We start from the raw sequence: 19,014 nt of genomic DNA, 5'->3' as shown, positions 1-19,014 counted from the left end.
GGGAGTGGGGCTGAAGCACCTGCCTGTGCTCAAGACGCGAAGCTGCTTGGCTGAGAAATAAATCTGCTTCCAGAAAGCCAGTCCTGGGTGCAGAGTCCCTGCGCTGATCAGAGCACGGCTTGCCCCTGTCCTTCCCGCTGTGCCCTCGATGGGACTGCGATGTCTCTCCCACCGCAGACCCTCTCTGTGCAGCTAGATCTGCCCTTTCACAAATCTCCCTAGTATTTGATCTTAAGCACATCTGTTTTTCCCCAGTTCTTGCCATTTGGTGCTTCCAGCTCCCCAGCAGTCATGACTGCTCTTTTCCTTGTACCCCACGCACCGGTGCCAGGTCAAGCCGGGGCAGGGGCAGCTCTTCTGCCCCCAGTGCTGCGGGAGCTGCTTCCCAGCCCAGTGCAGGGCTCGAGAGCTGCCATATCTCACTAACAGCTGCCCTGTGTGACCTGCTGCTCGGGATGCCACCGATTTTGCTGGACTAATCCACTTGGCACTGGCAGACTGGCAGCAGGGGAGCATGAAAACACCTCTTGCAGGGGTGTGCGTGAGAGCATTTGGGGCCTGATCGTACGGGAAGGTCCTTTGTAGCTTGTCCTGGTGCATTGTCACTTGCTCGGTGCTCTTCCGGCTATGGAGACCAGTAAAGGGGCTCCTGTGGTGGTTGGTGTTAGCATTGAGGTCAAATCTATTCGTGGGGCAGCTGCTCCCTCCACTCACTCCTGAGCACTTTATTGCTTGCAGTTGCAAATACCTTAGATTGTTGTGGCAGTGAACATCTCTGTGGCCCTGGAAGTCCACCCGGCGCTTCACCTGAGCACGTCTGCCACCCTGCCAGAGAGCTTGGGTGCGAGCACCCGCACAGTAGACTGTGATGGGACTGTCCTGGGGGAGGAAGAGGTGGACCAAAGCGTAGCAAGCACCCGGTACGGAGCAGGGAATGGTCCGTGCATTAACATCTCTGGCACAACAGGCTGGAGTCCCTGCCCTTGCTGTCTCCTTTGTGCCTTAGTTTCCTGAGTCTCCAAGTTTATATCACTTCTGGCTGTGGTTCCCTCATGGAGGTGGCTGAAGGTGTTTCTGGGTTTTTTTCTTCCTTTACAGAGAGTGGGTACTGAAAAGCAGCCTCTTGATAGCCATGGCGGTGTACACGTACCTACGGCTCATCGTGGACCATCATGGCACATCTCAGCTCCAGGTTCTTCGTCAAAAGGAGGTGGATTTCTGCATCTCCCTCCTCCGTGAACGGGTGAGCAAATCCGGGGACTCAGAGGATGGCTGGGAAAAGAGACCTGCCTCTCTGGGGAGTCTGTGTCTGCATGCGGTGGCATGTGTTCCTCGTGCAGCTGGAAGTGTGAGACATGCTGGTTCCCCAGAGTCATCCCCCAGCTTGCACCGTGCAGGCTGTGGTGTGTGGTTCATTCTCAGCGCAGGCTGTGAATGGCTTTTGAACCTATTCACACCAGCTATCCCGTCAGACTCCAGGCTGCAGAGGGGGTGAGAGCAGCTCTTTTGTTGGAGCTGCCTCATTTCAGTCTCTTTTATTCAGGCCAGAAGGGTTGAAACCATTCTCTTTCTGCTGCTGTGGCACCTCGGTGCTTGTGGCTTACTGTAGCTGCAAGAACATCCGTTCCTCCCTCCAGCCAGTGTCTTCGCAAGCTTAGAGAGATCGCGATAGCCAGCTCCAGGCCACTTCTTGGTCCATATCACGCAGGAGAAGCCACCAAAGCTAGGTGTAGGCAGAAATCCTTGCGTTTGGCGTCCTAGCCCTGCAGGATGCGATGGTTCTGCAGCTCCCTGTCTGCCGGTCTGAGTACTGCCCGCTCTCCCCTTCCTTCTTGCTGGGCGGGAAGGACCAAGTGTCAAGTCCTAGCTTCAGAGACTGGCTGCAGTCCTGGAGAGAAAATGTCAGATTTATGGGCCAATTGTTTGCTTTACAAGAGAGAGAACATTTTAAAATAGCTGCTGACCTTCCCGCCTGTCACCCTGCCTCTCAGAACCTCCTAGCTTCAAAAGAGGGGCAGGCTGCCAGGGGCAGGAGTGTAGATATTGTGCAAAGAGTGAATCATCTGGAGCCTGCGGTAAGGTTGAAGGACTGACTGTTCCTCCCTTCCCCTCCTCCTGCCACCCAGCGCCTTCTCCCTTACCCTGCTCAGGAGCAGGTAAACAGTAAATGAGATTTTTCCTCTCCTTTCCCTAGTTCATGGACTGCTTCATGATCGGCCGGGACCTTGTGCGGCTGCTGCAAAACGTTGCAAGGATACCCGAGTTTGAGCAGCTCTGGAAGGACATCATCCACAACCCGCAGGTCCTCAGCGCGCAGTTCACAGGTAGGCAGGGCCGGGGCCAAAGGGGCGGCCAGCTCCGTCCTGCCCTGCCTGCACGCAGGGAGAGCCTCCACCGGAGCCCCGCTAGCCACGGGCAACCCCCTTTGCATGCCCTTGTGGCAAGGCTGCTGTGACTGTCAGCCCATTCCAGGGAGAGTTGGAGCAAAAATCCTGCACAGCAGCTGTTTTTCACTCTGCGCACCCCAGCTGGCCCAAGTCTCAGGACTGTGCTAGAGCGGACAGGCTCTATTACAGCCCTACTAAAGCAAAACACGTTGGGGGTGTGGGTTCCTTCCAGATGCTCTCTTAGAGGAGAGCATGCAGAGAGCGCTATAATTACACCGTGTGATCCCACCTCCGTCAAGGCCCATGTGGCTGCTTCCAGAGCCCTTCTCATCCCTAACTAGAAGATACCTCCAAAAGCAGTTTTCTGCTGGCTGCAAGGAGCTTAGGAATAAGAAGAAGGGCCTGGACTAGTCTGCCATGGTCAGCTCCGGTGCTTGGCAGCTTTTGCCATTTTTTTTAAATGCTGCAGAGGCCTTGTAGGCATCTGGGCTTTAAACCATCCTGAAAAACAGATACTTCAGGCAGCTGTAATGACAGATCATGAGAACGTGGCTGGGCCACGATGAGGGTCATTAAATTGTATTGCTTGTTCTGGACTTAACGCTTCCATAATTGTAGTTGTTGCTTTTTTTTAATTAAGCTGAGGTGAAGTTGGAGCCCAAAGATATAAAGTTTCTGAGTCCTTCAGACTCTCCAGAAAAGAGCCCGATGAAGCTCTGTAGCTCTAAAGCAACAAGTCCAGAAGATGCAGCAACTGACACTTTCTAAATGGGATTTTATTTCTCCCAGTAGCTTTGCACGCTTGGTGTGCCGAACACTCAGCCGTGGAGCTCTCTGCACAGTCTGGGTCAAAATAGACACGATGGAGACCGTGTTATATTTGTAATTTTTATTGGTATAAATTATTCACTTCTCTAGGGGCTGTCACATCATTATCTGTCTGCAGCAATTCTAGTGAGTCTTTGGAAATGGGGCTTTAAAGTGTTCTCCCCCCACCCCCAGTGCCTGTTCTCCTCTCAAGGGCCATGTTAATGTCACTTTAAAGATCTCAGATTATGCTCAGGGAAACTCGCAGCACATCATTTGATTAAATGCTCCTTAAGCACTGTGATCTCTGGCTTCTTCTCCATCTCCAGAACCTGTCTCCTGTCATTGCTGGTCTCTGCTGAGACTTACCAGCTGAAGGGCTGCAGGGACCCAGTTCCCCTCTCTGGTTTACCAGTTAGCCTGTGGGGCTTGTGGAGGCAGAGGAGTCTTAGCCCTACACCTAAGGAAGGCTCACATTTCACATTTCCAGGGCTCAGTCCTGCCTCTTCCTGCAGCTGTACGTTCATTAGAAGCATTTCTGAGCTCTGTCTGGATCTTCCCAGCTGAGTGCTGAGCTTTCATGTCCGTGCTTGGAGCGTCCTGGGGCACCTAACAAATGTCCCTCTAGCTTCACTTGCTTCCTACACTGGTAGGGTCAGCTGGTCAGGGTTATTTCCTGGTTTGCTGCCAGTTTTAGCCAAATGACCCAGCAAAATGATACCTAAATTGGGGCTAACATCAGTGCTCCTGACTCATTCTCTTCTGACAACTAGCGAAGTCCCTGTGGTTTTTGCCCTTTCTCCTTTGGTTCCCTTTTTCTTCTGTTTGGCACCACGACCAGTGGTCTGTGGCATTGCCCAGTGGTTCGTAGAGGTGAGATGACACCTGGGTAAGTGCACGCACACACGAGCGTGTTTCTCCTTGCCGTTTCAGATGCAAAGCACCGGAGCAGGCAGAGTTCACGTGCGTCCCCAGGGCAGGCAGCTGGGCAGCCCTCGGGGCGGCAGGGAGCGGTGGGCTGTGTCTGGCAGTGCACCAGGAGCCCAGTCTGGGTTTGTCACTCCTCCCTGTCCCACAGTTGGCTCTGGGGGCCGGATGGGAGGACTCCTAGCAGAAGCTGATCTGTCCAGGGGTGCCCTCATTCGTATTTGCTTGTGTGGAGCCTGGAAGATCCCCTCTCCAAAATAATTTCCCCTGCAGTTGGTCATAAGACTACTTCTTTGCCCTCTTGCCTGCTGTTGAGAGCCTTTAATAATTGCTCTGCAAGGTGGCTATTATCTCTAGCAGCTGCCGGTCCATGTGCTCTCGGGTTTGTATCACTCTGTAACCTCCGATCTGAGTCAGTTTTGCTGAGCTTCATGCTCCAGCAACCAGGGCCAGAGCTCAGCAGCACCGAACATGAGGGAAAACTGCAGCAGGGGGTGGCTCCGGGCGCAGGAGCCATCCCTCCCTCTGAGCAGCTGGGAGCTCTTAACAAGCAAGGTGCTTTTGTGGCTCTCTTCCCCTGATGTGCAGCTCGCTCCACCCTTTCTCTGAGCTCCGCAGGAGCTGGCATCTGTTCTTTCTGCTTTGAAGCTTCCCTCCTCCAGCCGTCCCCCAGGTGTGACCCTCCGGCTGCGCGGCAGAAGGACGACTTCCAAACGACGAGAGAGCGGAGCACACCTCGTGTGCGCAGTGTCCCTGGCGCCTGCCTGTCTGCGTCGGAGCTGGCTGCCCTGTAAATCCTTCAGGTCTTGTCAAGCAGCAGCAAAGCCTCTCCGCTCAGGTCATAAATTCCTCCTCTTGCAGCTGTCTGGGAACGAGAGCGGCTTTTGCAACCTCCCCTTCTCCTTCCCATCCTCCCTTCTCTACACACGCGTGCGCACACAAGTTTTCTGTTATGTCTGATCTTCGTTGTCACATCTGGGTACCTTTACTCCAGGGCAGGAATTGGACTTGGGTGGTGATATAGCCCAGGATGGGCTATCTCTACGCCAGCCCTGCTTTTTGGTGCCCAGACCGAGGGGTGGGAGATGGGGAACGTGCTCTTTTGGTTACGGCTTGGGACTTGGCGTCTGGACTTTCTCATTTCTCCTCCAGATCTCGTCCCTGCCCTGCTGCACATCCTCTCTCCCTTTCTGCAGGCTCTCTTTCCTGGCGTCCTCATTAGTGATCCCTGACAAAAGTTTGCTCCAGATGTTTTAGGAGACCTTTTCCAGCCAAAATCTTGATCCATTTCCACTGCCTGTAGCCTTGGGGAAACGGAGCTTAATGCTCCGAATTGAACTTGCAGCGGATGTTGGTAGATCCCTGCCCGGATCCTGTTCGTGCCGTGCTGTCCATGGGGCCGTGCGAGCACAGCCCCACCTCTCTGTCTCTCCCCAGGTGTCCTGCAGCTCCTCCAGTCGAGGACTTCTCGCAAATTCCTGGCGTGTCGCCTCACTCCCGACATGGAAACCAAGCTGCTCTTCATGACCTCACGGGTAATTCCCTCATGCTCGCCGGGCTCCTGTGCCAGCGCGGGGGAGGAGGGCTCTCGTCCCTGCCCGGTGCACCAGTCCCGTTCCCACGCTGGCGCTGGGCACGGGGAGGGAGGGCAGAGCTTTACTGGTGCAAGTATTTGTTGCTTCTGGCATCTAATGGCTACAGGAGGAGGAGAGGCTGCCCAGCAGGAGCTGATGTAGATGGGCCTGAGACATCCCTGGTATTCATTAAAAGGCACAAAACAGCTTTGCAGGGGAACATTGCTCCTGGCTGGCCGCTTTCCAAGGCAAGCTCTTTCTCTGAATGGCCGCGATGCGGTGGGTTATCAGAGCTCCGACAACAGCAGCCGTATTCAAGAGAGGCCAGGAGCTGCGCAGTGACAGCACCAGGGTTAACTGTTATCTGTGTTCGCACACCAGGCAGAGCTCGCTTCTCCCTCCCTTTGCCTCCGGCCCAGCCGCTCGCTGGCTGAGGCTGCTCGCAGGGGCTGTGCTGTGCCGCACACGCGGGGCGTGTGGTCCCGTCTGCTCAGCTGGAGACAAACCCTGCATGAGAACGCTGCACAATGGCCTTTTTGCTTCCTTGGTCTCTCCGAAGACGCTGCCAGCACGGGGCTGATGGGGAGCAGGGTGTGAAGCAGAGTTTGCCGAAAGAGGCAGCTCGGAGGATGGCAGACCATGGTTCTAGCAGCCTTTCCCCGAGCCTTGAGCAAAACCTGCATCTTTCCCTTTCCCTTCAGGTCCGGTTCGGCCAGCAAAAGCGGTACCAGGACTGGTTTCAGCGGCAGTACCTGTCCACCCCAGACAGCCAGTCGCTGCGCTGCGACCTCATACGCTACATTTGTGGCGTGGTCCACCCCTCCAACGAGGTGCTCAGCTCCGACATCCTCCCACGCTGGGCCATCATTGGGTGGCTGCTCACCACCTGCACGGTGAGTTGCGAGGGCCAAACCCAAAAGCGAGTCACGTAATTGCTTGGGATCTCTTCCCTTGCAGGGAAAGGGGTAACCTGCTGATGCTGGAAGCTGCCGGGGAGGTTGGGGTTAGGTATTTGCTGGCTGGGCTGAAGGAGAGAGTTGCAGAGCAGTGGTTAGGACATCAGCTTCTGTTCTGTGCTCTGGATTTTACTCTTGGCTCTGCTGCACGTTGGATCCTTTGGGATCTGCTTTCCCAGCATAAACCTCACCTTCTCACTTTCAGCTTGTCATGTCCTTTGTTTCTACTTTGTTTATTGCCCATCTACAAGGCGTGGGGCTTCTCCTGTCCCACTGGGGTGTGAGAGCGCATGCAACAAGATGCCTCGTTATAGCCTTGTTGGCTTCCACTCTCTCCGCTCGGCCTGTCGTCCCTTGTCCCGCCCAGGACTGCAGTCTGCAGCACTTCTCAAACAGAGCAGAAGCTGCCGAGGAAACGGCTGTGCCCATGAACCTATAGCAGATAACGCCAAGGGATGTGCGGGGCCCAATTATACGTGATTCAGGGTTGTAGCCAGGCTGTGCTTTGCAGAGCATGTGGCTTGTATCTCCCAGGTTTTGGGCTGCCTTGGCCCCTGCCGCTCTGCATGCTGCCCTGGCTGGAGCTGCTTTCAAAGCAGGCAGGTTTGCTCAAGAATTTCCCACTCTCTTGGAAAACTCACTCCTGCGCAGCAGCAGCGGGTACCCGGGGGAATTTCACCAGCTCTGCCCTTCCTGCTGGTGGGAAGAGCATCGCCAGCCCCTGCCTCGCAGCAGGGCCCGGCACGTCGGGCATGCAGAGGGGACGGGGGCCCAGCACTGTATTCATCAGACAATTTGTATTTTTTTTCTTCTCTAGTCCAACGTTGCTGCTTCAAATGCCAAACTGGCCCTATTCTATGACTGGCTCTTCTTCAACCCCGAGAAGGACAGCATCATGAATATAGGTACTCCGCTACAGGGAGTCTTTCCCTGAATGGGCAAGGGTCGAAGAAGGGGTTAATGCCTTCCAGAGCTGGTAGAGGTAGGGGGATCTGGTGGGGAAAGCCCAACAGATTATATCCAAAGGGCATCAGTTCCCTCCCCTGCCCTCAACTCCTGGGATTTGCTGGCTTGCAGGAGAGCTGCTTTGATGGAGCCACTTTCCTATCCAAGGTAGCAGCAAGGATCTTCCTTGAGTGGAAGAGGGTCCCTCCCTGTGAGCAGGCAGGCTGCCTGACTGCAGGGCTGTCCCAGGGCTCAGGGCACATCAGCAAGGACTGATACAGCCAGGGGCATTGCTGGGAGCTCCTGCCTGCGGGGAAGTTGGTTCTGGCCATTGTTTGAAGCCTAAGTGTTATTTAGGAGCTGGATGAGGGAAGGGTGTGTACAAGCCAAAAGAAGGGGGTTCCCTCTGCGCCCTAGGGGCAGAAGGCTGGGTCTGCAGGAATTGGGGGGGCACAGGGGTTATGGGCACCTCTGGGGCTCTGAGCACAGGGCTTCCTGCTCTCTTCTTCCAGAGCCTGCCATTCTGGTGATGCATCACTCCATGAAGCCTCACCCTGCCATCACTGCCACGCTGCTGGATTTCATGTGCCGGGTGAGCTGCCCCTCGCTCTTCAGGGAATTACCTGGCTTGCCAAATGAGTTGCATGATGGGGGTTGAGTGATGAAGGCTTTGAAAGCAACCGCTGTGGTCTGCGCAGTCCCTCTGCCACCAGTGGGACAGAGAGACTCCTCGGGAGTGTCAACAGAGGACAGTGTAGAGAGAAACAGCCGCAATCTCATCTGCTTACACCAGCCAGCTGTGCAGAGGTCACGCTCCAAAGAGAGCTGGTCACTGTGTCAGCCTCGGGGGCTTGTTTTAGCCTCGTACGCTTGTCTGTGGTGCAGAGGAGTGGAAGCGCGCTGGCCGGGAGGTGCTCCCTTAGGGATTGCAGCCAGGTCCTTCAGCTGTGCTCTCTTCTGAGCACTCCCTATCGCTGGTGCAGCAGCACGTTGGTGTAGGTCAGTGCTTTTCCTTCTCTGCCAAGACAGAAGCTGGGAGCAGTCAAGTGGTGAGCGGCGCAGCCTGCTCCCTGCACGCCGCCCCTTGCTCCGTGCTGACTGGTCACAAAAGGGCAGGAATGGTAACGCGGGCAAGACAGATGTCTTCAGTCCCCAGAGAGTTTCGGGGCAAAGGCCTGTTGCCTCTCCATCCCACAGGAAGGGAATTTCATGAATCCCTAGAGCCAGTGATACTGGAACAACAAAATAGTGTCATCTCACTGCCCATTCTTCAGAGCCAAAAACACCCAAAACAAAACAAAACAAAAAAGCTGTTCCCCCTTCATTTTTTTTCCACATTCCTCAGTGCATCATCTGGTCTGTTCTGCCCTGAGCCTCTTGCGAAATAGCCTGCAGAGTAGCTCAGTATCTGCTGGCAGCCCTTTTAACCTCCCCTTACCTATGCTAAATTAAGGAGGGATTTTCCCCTTGCTGATCTGCCAAGAGCGCAGTCAGGCACACTGCTGCAGACGCTCAGCTAAATTATTCGCTTCTTAAAACCAGCCACCAGAGGCTTTGGTGAGTCCTCGCGGTCTCTTGGTAAATCCAGGACGTTCCTGGAGGTCGGAGCATCGGGCCCATGTGTCATTCATTAATGGGAATGCAACTGTGGGAACACATGTAAGACTTCCCAACTCTGCAAATAAATCCTTCCAGAATGGTGAGCATTAGTAGGAAAAAAAGCTTCTGAATTGTTCCCTTTGGTACCTAATGAAATGCTTGGCCCAGTGTCATTCCCTGAGGGCAAACAGAATCTCACTGCAGCAGGGGACGAGTCAGACCCATCATCTCCCTTTCAAAGGACAGCCCTCCTTGGGCCGGGAGCAGAGCTGGTCCTGGGGGAAGCAGTGCCAAGAGTTGCCGGTTCCAGTAATTTGGTCCCAGGGAGGGCTGATGGTGTTTCTTGGAAGCGGGGTCTTTCTGTGGCATGAGCGCTGGAAGAGCTGCGACTTGCATCACTTTCCTCCTTCACGCCCAGCACACTCTGTGTGCTCCCATCCCCGAGTCCAAAAGCAGCTGCTGCCTTCTGGCAGAGGAACTAGGTGGAAGGTTCCCGGGATGACCCAGATTTCAGGGAGGAGTCCTCTTGGTCCCTCCAGAAGCAAGGGACTGTATGTCGACAGAGCTGAACGTTGTTTAGGGTACCCTTCTCTTATTCCCCCCACTCCTGCAGTGGTTGCTGCTGCTTGGAGCATGGTCCTGGCAAGCCCCAGAGCTTCTCACACCTCGCGAGGCAGCATCTGTGTGTTTTTCTCATCCCTGGGAGATGCACCGGCTGGCCTTCTGGGGCAGAAAAGCCAGAGGCATGGGCTGGTCCCCCTTCTATCCACCGTCCCTGAGGTGCTGCGCTTGGAGAGCTCTCCTGCTGCCCCTCTTGGTCAAGAGCAGCTGGGATGAGGTGCTTGAGTCAAGGGTGACCCAAGAAGCTGACCGATGATGGCCTTAGCTAGTCCTGGCTGTGTCCTGCTGGCTGACACAGGCCCAATGGTAGGCAGAAGCGTTCATGGCACTAACGTGGTCGTTCTCATCTTTTCAGATCATTCCCAACTTCTATCCCCCACTGGAGGCTCATGTCCGGCAAGGCGTGTTCAACTCTCTCACCCACATTGTGGAGAAGCGAGTCCTTGCGTAAGACAGCCATGAATGTTACTACATTTATACAACTGCTGTGCACCAGTTTTCCTGGGTGTCACCAGCCTAGTCAAAACGACCTCCAGGCTCTGTAAGAGCTGCGGAGGGCATTTTTATTGTGTATGAACCATGGAAGAAGCCATAGTTGTGTCTTTATGGTGCAGAGGCTTTTCCTGAGAGCTGTTCCTTGAAGCAAGGGAATGGGTGGGTTAAGAAAGCTATAGCCACTCTTCTTCAGATGAATAGAAATGTCCCCAGCCCTTTCTGGTCCCTGAGCTGAATGGAGCAGCCTTGCTCATGGTCCTCCAGCCTGCAGACACCTCCTGCGTCAGCCAAGTTCCCCTCCCTCTTCTCCCCTTCCCACGTGCCTTCTGGTGACACAGGTCCCATTGGTGGCAAAGTGAGGGAACCCCAGCTGAGCTGCAGGAAGGAAGGTGGGACCTCGTAGCCTGTGGTCCGTAACGCAAACCAAAGCCCTGACGTAAGGGAGGAGATCCCCTTGCATGGTGAAGCTAAGCAGCAGGGCACTGCATCCAGGCTTTTTCTCATCCCTTTCTCTTCCTACCCCTACCCTACAGACATCTGGCCCCTCTTTTCGACAACCCCAAGCTGGACAAAGAGCTCCGTGCCATGTTGAGGGAGAAATTCCCGGAGTTCTGCAGTTCGCCCTCGCCCCCCATCGAAGGTAGGGAGCGGGGCGGGTGGTGGAAGGAGATGGGGCTTTCCCTGGCTCTCCTGCAGCAATAGCAGCCGTTCAGAGGGTCGGACTGGGACTCCAGGGAGAGGAGGGCTCTGGGTGCTCGTGTTCGTGGGTGGTTGTGGTCTCCCTTCATCTCAGCCCTGCTGTACACTAAAGATGCACACTACCCGTTTCTCTCTCTGCTCCATAGGCGTTACTTAGCCTTTCTTCTCTGTAGGCTAATTGATTAACATAATTAGGTTAAACAACGAGCAACCATTTCTAACCTGTATTTAACAGGAGAGTGCTGCTGCTTTGCCAGATCTGCTGAAGGACTGTGCCTGTGAGCCTGTCTTTTTCCTGTCGCATCAGCTGCTCTGGCTGAAGGGACCCACCTAACCAACAAACCCTGCTGTCCCAAGCTTCTCAGCCTCGCAGAGCTGGCAAAGCTGTTGCTCTGCTCCGGGACGCGGGCTCTGCTGTTGGCCTGGGTGAGGGATGAAGCACGAAGGATGCTGGACTGCTTAGGTGGAGAATGACCCGATCCTGCCCCACTTGGCACCGGGTAGGGATGGTTAAATGGAGTCGCTGGGAGTTCCCTTCCCCAGCTTGAGTTTTCTAGGGTCCATCACTTGCCCAGATTCTTTCTTCCCTTTTCAAAGCACTTTTATCTCCTTGCTGGAGCCTGTTTATCAGTAGAGGTGACTCGTAGGCAGAGCCCGCCCTGCCACTCGGCTGTGCGAGGAGCCATCGTAACCTCACTTTCTGCTCTGACCCCTTTGCATACATTCTTGCAGTCAAAATTGAGGAACCCGTTTCCATGGAGATGGACAATCATATGTCAGAAAAGGATGACAGTTGCTATGACAACGCCGAGGCCGCATTCAGTGACGATGAAGAAGACTTGAACAGCAAAGGTGAGGAGTGCAGTCAGCTGGGCGCCAATGCTCTCAAGTACTTCTGCATCGCCGCAGTGTGAATAGCTGCCGTTTGCCTCTGCGCCGGACGGTGTTTCCCCGCGGTCTCGCGGGCACCTTCCCTTCGTGATGGAGGATCCCCAGACAACCAGCTGTAAGCACAGTTCCCTCAAAGCCCCTTTCCCACGAGCAGCGGGAATTGCTGCACTCGAGGCAGACCCCCTTCTTGAGATCCAGCTTTCCTTCTGCAAGAGAGGGTGTTGAGGCCGATGCTCTGCTGCTTCCCAGTCCCTGACAGCCAGACTCAGTAGATCTGATACAGATCTGTGCTCAAAGGGAAAGGCTGTTGGGCTTCATCTCCTTGCCTGGTTATTCCCTAGAGCTTAGACCCTTTGAACGTAGCGCTTTCTCCACCCATGTGTCCTCTCTAGATGTCTGACTAGTCTCAAGCCCCGCTGCGCTGCATGGTTGGGAATCCCTGTGGCAGATGCTGTGCCGGATGGTTTGTTTGGGAACAGGGTGTCTCTGTTCTCAGGCAGCTGCTAATGAGGCTCAGGCTTCTAATTGCTCAGCCACACGGTTTTCATTACACTCCCTCCCTCTCGAAGCCATGGGGCTGACAAGCCTGCACAAGGCCAGAATCCCCTCTGCTCGTTCTCTGGAGCTAGAGGCATCTCAAGCTGTTCCTGGCCTTGGTGGTAGGACTCTTGTGGGCTTCCTGCCGTGCTGGAGGGCTACCCCTGTGGTGGGGAGGGGCCACGGGCCCAGGATGGGGGAGAGGATGTGACACTGTGCTTGTAGCATTGTCTTCAATAGTCCCATCGAGCCCTGCCAGCTGCTTGGGGCCCCTGAGAGGGACACAGGCTCGAAAGCCATGTGCAGAGAGGATTTTTGCAAAGGGGATCAGCCACCTTGTCCAGTCCCTTAGTGGCAGCTTCTTTGCGAGCGTTTCTGCCTTGGCCCTGGCACTTCTGGACTCTGCTGCCGCTCATTTTTGTGGCCTGGAATAAGCCTGGAGGATGAGGGTGTGGAAAAGCAGTTGGGGTATCTCAGTCCTAGAGTCCTGAACACAAGTGTTTGTGCCTCGGGTGGAGAGAGACTTGCGAGCTAGCTACGTTTGTTGAGCATGTTGAAGGACAGGCAAAGCATTGGGTTTGGAAACTGGACTGAACAGGAACCACAATTCTGGACACCCCCTGTGTTTGGATCCCATCCCACCTTGCTCACTGTGACCTGGACACGTCTCTAAAGGGTGAAGGCAAGATCTGAGGCTGGACTGCACGCTGCTTGTCCTGGGATGGCAACTGCCCCCGCAGCCCCGCACAACTCCCGCTGCTAGGACAGAGATTGCCTCTGGTACTTCTTAGATGTAGCTGCTTGGGAAAATAGACTATTCCATTGTTGCTTTCTACGTTGCAGGGAAGAAGAGGGAGTTCAGGTTTCATCCTATCAAAGAAACCATTGTGGAGGAGCCTGTTGATATCACGCCATTCCTGGACCAGCTGGATGAGTCACTGAAGGATAAAGTCCTGCAGCTGCAGAAGGGAAGGTTGGTATCGCTTGGTTGTGTTACATTTCGTGTTGATCTCTTCAGGGCAATGACACACAAGACCTTTTAGTCCTGTTGTACAATGCTGCTTGCTCCAGAGCCCTTCTCTCAGAGCTAATGCAATCTTGTGGCTTGTCTCCCTTTAGCACGGAGACGTCCTCCTGCACAGTTTCTGCAGGAAATGTCCAGGTGGTTTTGAAAGGTGCTGGGTTAAGAGCCTTGTAATTTGTCCTTGGAGCAGGCTCAGACCAGGACACAACAGCGGTTTGCTGGGGGCTACAGCATTTCTCTGAATCAGTCACAGGAAGGCAAAAGGCTCTGAGTTTCATCCTTCTCTGCTGTTGGATTGGTGAGGGGAGGCTGCGTAGGCCTTTGGGGCTATTGCTGCCTGGGGGTTTCAGTACATCTCTGCATGGGACACATTCCCTGCGGACAGAGATGTACCTGTGTCTGCATGTTCTCTAGACTTCCCCACCTCCACTCTTGATTTTCAGTGACCTTGGAATTAACTCCATCTAAAGAAGGTTAAAAAAAGCTCTTGCTTTGCAGACCTTGGCATAGTAGACTGATGTAACGTAATTTATGTCTTTATGGCTTTAAGTGCATTTAATCTTATGCTTTTAGTCATTTAATTTGTTTGTCTTGCTGCAGACAACCTCGGGCACTTTTGTAAGTAGGTGCTGCAGCAGTGTAGCACGTTCTTCCAGGGCTGCATCTCTGCAGTGTGTGCTTCTGAGCCGTGCCTTCCTCTAAGCCTGGCACCAGCCAGAGCCTCCCCTGCTCGGGGTCCTGGGGGGCTCCCGAGCAGAGCCAGCTCAGCACAAAGCCCCCTTGTCCCTGCTCTCAGTATCTTCCTATGTAACTTGGATTTCCTCTTGTTTTTGTGCTCCAGCGATACGGAAGCTCAGTGTGAGGTCATGCAGGAAATCGTGGATCAAGTCCTGGAGGTAACTGCACAGACCCGGGGAGCCGCGCTGCTGCCTAACTGTAAAACCAGAGCAGCTGGAGTGGCGTGGGCTGGGCAGCTCCCACCCTGCGTGGCTCTGCCCTGAGAGCTGCGACTGAAGGAGGGACGCAGAAGCCTGAGGACGCTTGAATCCTAAATGAGTTCAAAATGGCACTGTGCAGCTCTATCCGTGGTTGTTAAACACAGCCCCAAGCTGCTGCTTGCTGGAAGGGTCTAGCAGGGGAAGATCGCTCCGTCCATGCTCTGTTTCCTTAGACCTTGTGCCTAAATGTCCCCAATAGCTGCTGTCAGACGGGACGCTGCGTGAGGCGCGCTCACATTTTGACCCCACGCGGCTTCTTTAGAGTCTGCAGAGCTTCTGGGGGCTTCTGTGTGTGCCGTGCATCTGGGATGCTCCCTTGCTTTTGGCCCTGGGCTCTGTGCTCAGGAGAGGCTGCAGCAAACCCTGCCCAGCAGAAGAGCTGCGGATGTTTTCCAGGAGCTGAGCGTTCAAGGGAGGTTGCATCCCCTGCCTCTAATCAGCTCCCTTTAGAGTCAAGTGGCCTTTTAGCGTATGAGAGCTGCTTCTCCCCTCTGGGAACACGGGGAAAGTCTTGTCAGAGTGTAAATCCTCATTGCCAAGTGCCTTCAGTCCCTGTTAGCCCTTTGCAGAGGGAGAACTGAGCTCAGTGAATTACTAGCCGTTAAAGGATAAGTGGACCACAGTGATTGTGAAGTGCTTCAGAGCTGGACATCAATTAGGGGCTTGTCTTGCTGATGACCAACTCCTGGTGCTGCAGTATAGCAGCAAAATGGCTCCTGAGCAGCTTGGGGTCCATTTCCCGCAGCAGTGACTCTGCTGTGTCCCTTCCAGCTGTACCTGTGCTGGGCAGGCAGGGTTCGAGCTTGTGCTTTCTCCTCTCATTCCTTCCTTTCTCTCTACCAGGAGGACTTCGATTCAGAGCAGTTATCAGTGCTTGCATCCTGCCTCCAGGAGCTATTTAAGGCTCACTTCCGTGGTGAGGTTTTGCCAGAAGAAATCACAGAGGAGTAAGGATCTATTTTTTTTTTTTTTTTGTGTCTCATCCTTTCACACTGGGAGTTGGGCTTTTCCCAACAAAATATTCACCATTTTCAGAAGGCTGTGCTGAAGCCAGCAGCTTCCCCTATGAAGCAATACAGGGTTCACAAGCGGTCAGTGTGGAGCTGGTCCATAGTTGTCATATCCAGGGCTGGAAAGAGACTGCCTTCTTCCTCCCCTCAAGTGCGAGGAGAACCTGCTGCTGCAGGTCCTTGTGTCAGAGCTCACTTTAGGTGATGCTCTGGTGGCTTCTGACTGTCTGACCAGGGCACACAGGCTCCTAAATACTCCATCTGTCCCTGCTGTACTCGCACAAACCAGCACCGTACACTCTTCCTCCGGCATTTTGTTGGAACAGGGCTTGGAGTCAGAGCTGTTGGGTTCTCTTAGCAGGACTGTTCCTGTCTTCTCATTATCTAGGGCTAACTCTTGATGGCCCGAGGACCAGAGAGACCAAGATCCAGGGCTTTTTCCCTGCCATTGCTGGGGAAACACAGAGGGTGGTGCATATAGAGCTCTGACTATTGCGTTTATCCCACAGGTCTCTGGAGGAGTCGGTGGGGAAGCCTCTCTACCTAATATTTAGGTATGTCTGTTCTGAAATTTTCAAATAATCTAGCTAGGGCTTTCTTGTTAGCTTCCTGACCACCACCATGGGTGAATCCTCGGGGTCTAATTCTGTCACGCCCCTGCTTGCCCCAGGGCTGATCCCAGAATGAGAAGAGTTTATTGCATCGTTCTGCCTATGTTGCGTTTTTAGTAGAAAGACAAAATACAGGAAAATCACAGCTCATTTGGTCATTTGTGGAAGCCTGGGATCCCTGGGTAACTGAAGTTTGCCTGGTCCTGGCCCCTTTGTTGCTGCACGTCCCGCGTCCTCTGCAGCAGGGGTGGGAGAGGTGGCCCCTGTGTCCAGTCCAGAGAGTGAGTGGCCAGGACCACCTGCTACTAAGAGCTGGGTTTCCCTGCAAGCTGCCGGTCCCTGTCATTAGCGGAGAAGCTCGTGCATGGTATCCCGTGTAACATAGCTGTCTCCCTGTCCTGTACCCCCCAAGGAACCTCTGCCAGATGCAGGAGGATAATAGCGGTTTCTCACTGCTGCTGGATCTCCTGTCAGAGCTCTATCAGAAGCAACCCAAGATCGGCTACCACCTCCTATACTATTTAAAAGCCAGGTAGGTCAGTGGGGATTGCAGGGAAGCATCCAAGCTTTGACTTGGCTCAGGCTGCCTCCAAGAGACAGCTCGGTGTCATACCACCACCACCCCAGCCCTGCGGCGCGGGGCTGGCAGGCTCTTCTCTCACCTGGGCACGTCTCCTTCTAGCAAAGCTGCAGCGGGGAAGATGAACCTGTACGAGTCCTTCGCCCAGGCCACGCAGCTGGGGGACCTGCACACGTGTCTGATGATGGACATGAAGGCCTGCCAGGAAGACGATGTACGGCTGCTCTGCTACCTCACCCCCTCCATTTACACAGAGGTAAGGCACCAGGAACCCCAGTTCAGATGCACAGAGCATCCCTTCACCTTCCTGCAGGCAGGTTCGGGGCTGGGCTGGTTTGCTTCTGAGCTTCAGGCCTGTTACACTGCAGCAGAGAAGCCATAAAGCCTAGAAAAAGTTCTGTCAGGCTGAGCACAACACAGTCTCCATCCACCCCCCAGCCCAGCTTAATGGGGGTCAGCGTGCTGCCGTCGAGATCGATGTTCAGGGGCTTACAGCCCCCTTAAAGCCTGATGCGCTCTGTGGGTGGCGAGGTACTAACCTTGCTGTCCCGGATTCATCTCATGCACATGCTTGGCTCCCAGCACAGTGTTGTCTGCGCTCCCTGGTTTAAGAGGTTTTGCTCTCTGCTGCTTTTCTTCTGGAGTGCAGCAGGTGAAGGCTCCGAGCGGACGTGTCAAATTTTGGGGAAGCAGTGCTCAGAATGAGTTCTGCTGCCTGCCCCCGAACCCTTGGGTTTAATGAAAGGTTTTATTGCTTTCAGCACTCGGTGCTGAGGTGGAGCCAGCTGGACTTAGCAGAGAGCACGTTTGGAACGGGGAGCCAGGCATCTGCACCAGATAGGTCACAGCTCGGTCCCAATTCACGCAGCCTGCCTGGGACTTGGACAGAGCTGCTGTTACCTTCCTGCCGCCAGGATGCTGTCGAGCTCTCTTGCAGCCCTGTGCAGGCTGCAGCCTTTTATTTGAAATGGTTGCAGGGTGGAGGCTGCTTCCAACAAGCATCCAGCGATTGCCCGGCTTCAGGGAGCGGTGCTGGGGGTTGGAGAGAGGGAGGGTAACATCGCGCACTCTGAATAGATGGAGGGGTCACAGTTCTGCGTGTACTTTCTCATTCCCTGAGAGGAATGAGCTGGCCCCACTCCTCCGTCCTGAACATCTGCTGGGCGTTGAGGCCGTCCAGCCCCATTCCTCACGAGAGCTTCTCGGGGGCTTCTGTGGGGAAAGGGGCACAGCAACAGCCCGGGGAGGGGAGAAAAACCTGCACAAGAGTAGGCACCGAACCACGCAGCAGCATGGTGCATGCTCCGGGGGGAATCCTGGCGTAGAGCAGCAGCTGGATCCCCTCCCTGGTCCTTTGGGTTTAACAGCCTCCCTCCCCAAAGCAGGGTCAGACTGTTTTCTGCCCCCGTGGGCGTAGCGACCAGCTCAAGTCAGGCAGAATGTCCTGAGAGCAGCCTGTCTGGACAGCCAGATCCGAACGGTGCAGCCATAGCTTGCTGCCGCCAATTTTCCTGGCCTTTTGCCCCGTGTGTTGATTTTTTTTATTTTCTTGCAGTGCTGCGTAATGCACGAGGCCCTGGAACAGCGAGCAAAGCTAGCAAGGATAGGGAAAAATGGGGAATTTTAACCACTCTGGTCTGGCTGACTTCTGCAGCCCGCAATCGAAGCAGCCTCGCTCCTCGCGCAGCTCCGCTCGGTCCAGATGGTTGGTGTCAGCTGCATCTCACAGATGTGCTGGGCACTCGCTCGCAGCAGCCTGCCGGTGCTCTCTGCCTTGCAGCCCTCTCAAGCAGTGGATGAATCTGCCTGCTGCAGGCTGCGCACAGAAAACAGCCGGTCAACCCTCCTGCGCTTTCTTGGCTCCTTTTCCCGCTCAGCCACTTCCCCCGTTGCATTTAGGAAGTGGTGCTGGTTCTGGTCCAGCCCTCGGTGAGCCGCCGGGTCAGGCAAGGGCGATGCTGCCCTTTGCAAGGAGGAACGTGTGCGTGTGTCTGAGCCTGAACCGAGGAGGAGTTTTGCCTCAGCTATGGGGATAGGAGCTTTTCACTGACCTCTCCCTCGTGTCCTTTCCTGAGCCCTGCCTCGCTTTTGTACTCTTCCAGTTCCCAGACGAGACCCTACGAAGTGGCGAGCTGCTGAACATGATTGTAGCTGTCATAGACTCATTCCAGGTAAGGAGGGGACCGGTGTCTGGGGTGAGAGGCAGCACGTTCCTGAAGTGGCAGCACTTGTCTCTGCTCCCAGGAGATTTAAACCTGAAATGGCCCATCCGCGGGAGATGCTCTGCTTGTTTAGTCCTCCTTGCCCCCATTCTTGAGTGAGGCATCGGGCTTTGTGAAGAGGAGCCCCGAAA

General features: G+C 54.7%; 1 protein-coding gene across 1 annotated transcript in view; it reads left to right on the top strand.

The window, feature by feature from the left end:
- The window catches only part of INTS3 (integrator complex subunit 3), a gene marked incomplete at both ends in the record, with an annotated part of 35,435 nt that overhangs the window by 12,504 nt on the left and 3,917 nt on the right, over window positions 1–19,014 (top strand). The window contains 16 exons of the mRNA XM_009577086.1: window positions 1,099–1,243; window positions 2,195–2,324; window positions 5,559–5,656; window positions 6,397–6,588; window positions 7,469–7,556; window positions 8,109–8,188; window positions 10,172–10,263; window positions 10,845–10,951; window positions 11,743–11,862; window positions 13,282–13,411; window positions 14,304–14,358; window positions 15,304–15,407; window positions 15,980–16,024; window positions 16,494–16,613; window positions 16,764–16,917; window positions 18,764–18,832. Of these exons, the coding sequence (XP_009575381.1) occupies window positions 1,099–1,243; window positions 2,195–2,324; window positions 5,559–5,656; window positions 6,397–6,588; window positions 7,469–7,556; window positions 8,109–8,188; window positions 10,172–10,263; window positions 10,845–10,951; window positions 11,743–11,862; window positions 13,282–13,411; window positions 14,304–14,358; window positions 15,304–15,407; window positions 15,980–16,024; window positions 16,494–16,613; window positions 16,764–16,917; window positions 18,764–18,832 (1,729 nt within the window). The remainder of the gene's footprint in view (window positions 1–1,098; window positions 1,244–2,194; window positions 2,325–5,558; window positions 5,657–6,396; window positions 6,589–7,468; window positions 7,557–8,108; window positions 8,189–10,171; window positions 10,264–10,844; window positions 10,952–11,742; window positions 11,863–13,281; window positions 13,412–14,303; window positions 14,359–15,303; window positions 15,408–15,979; window positions 16,025–16,493; window positions 16,614–16,763; window positions 16,918–18,763; window positions 18,833–19,014) is intronic.

Source organism: Fulmarus glacialis, unplaced genomic scaffold (genome assembly GCF_000690835.1).
Source record: "Fulmarus glacialis isolate BGI_N327 unplaced genomic scaffold, ASM69083v1 scaffold19804, whole genome shotgun sequence".
Taxonomy (NCBI): domain Eukaryota; kingdom Metazoa; phylum Chordata; class Aves; order Procellariiformes; family Procellariidae; genus Fulmarus; species Fulmarus glacialis.
The sequence above is the reverse complement of the archived record's forward strand: the minus strand, read 5'-3'. Positions and strand labels throughout refer to the sequence as shown.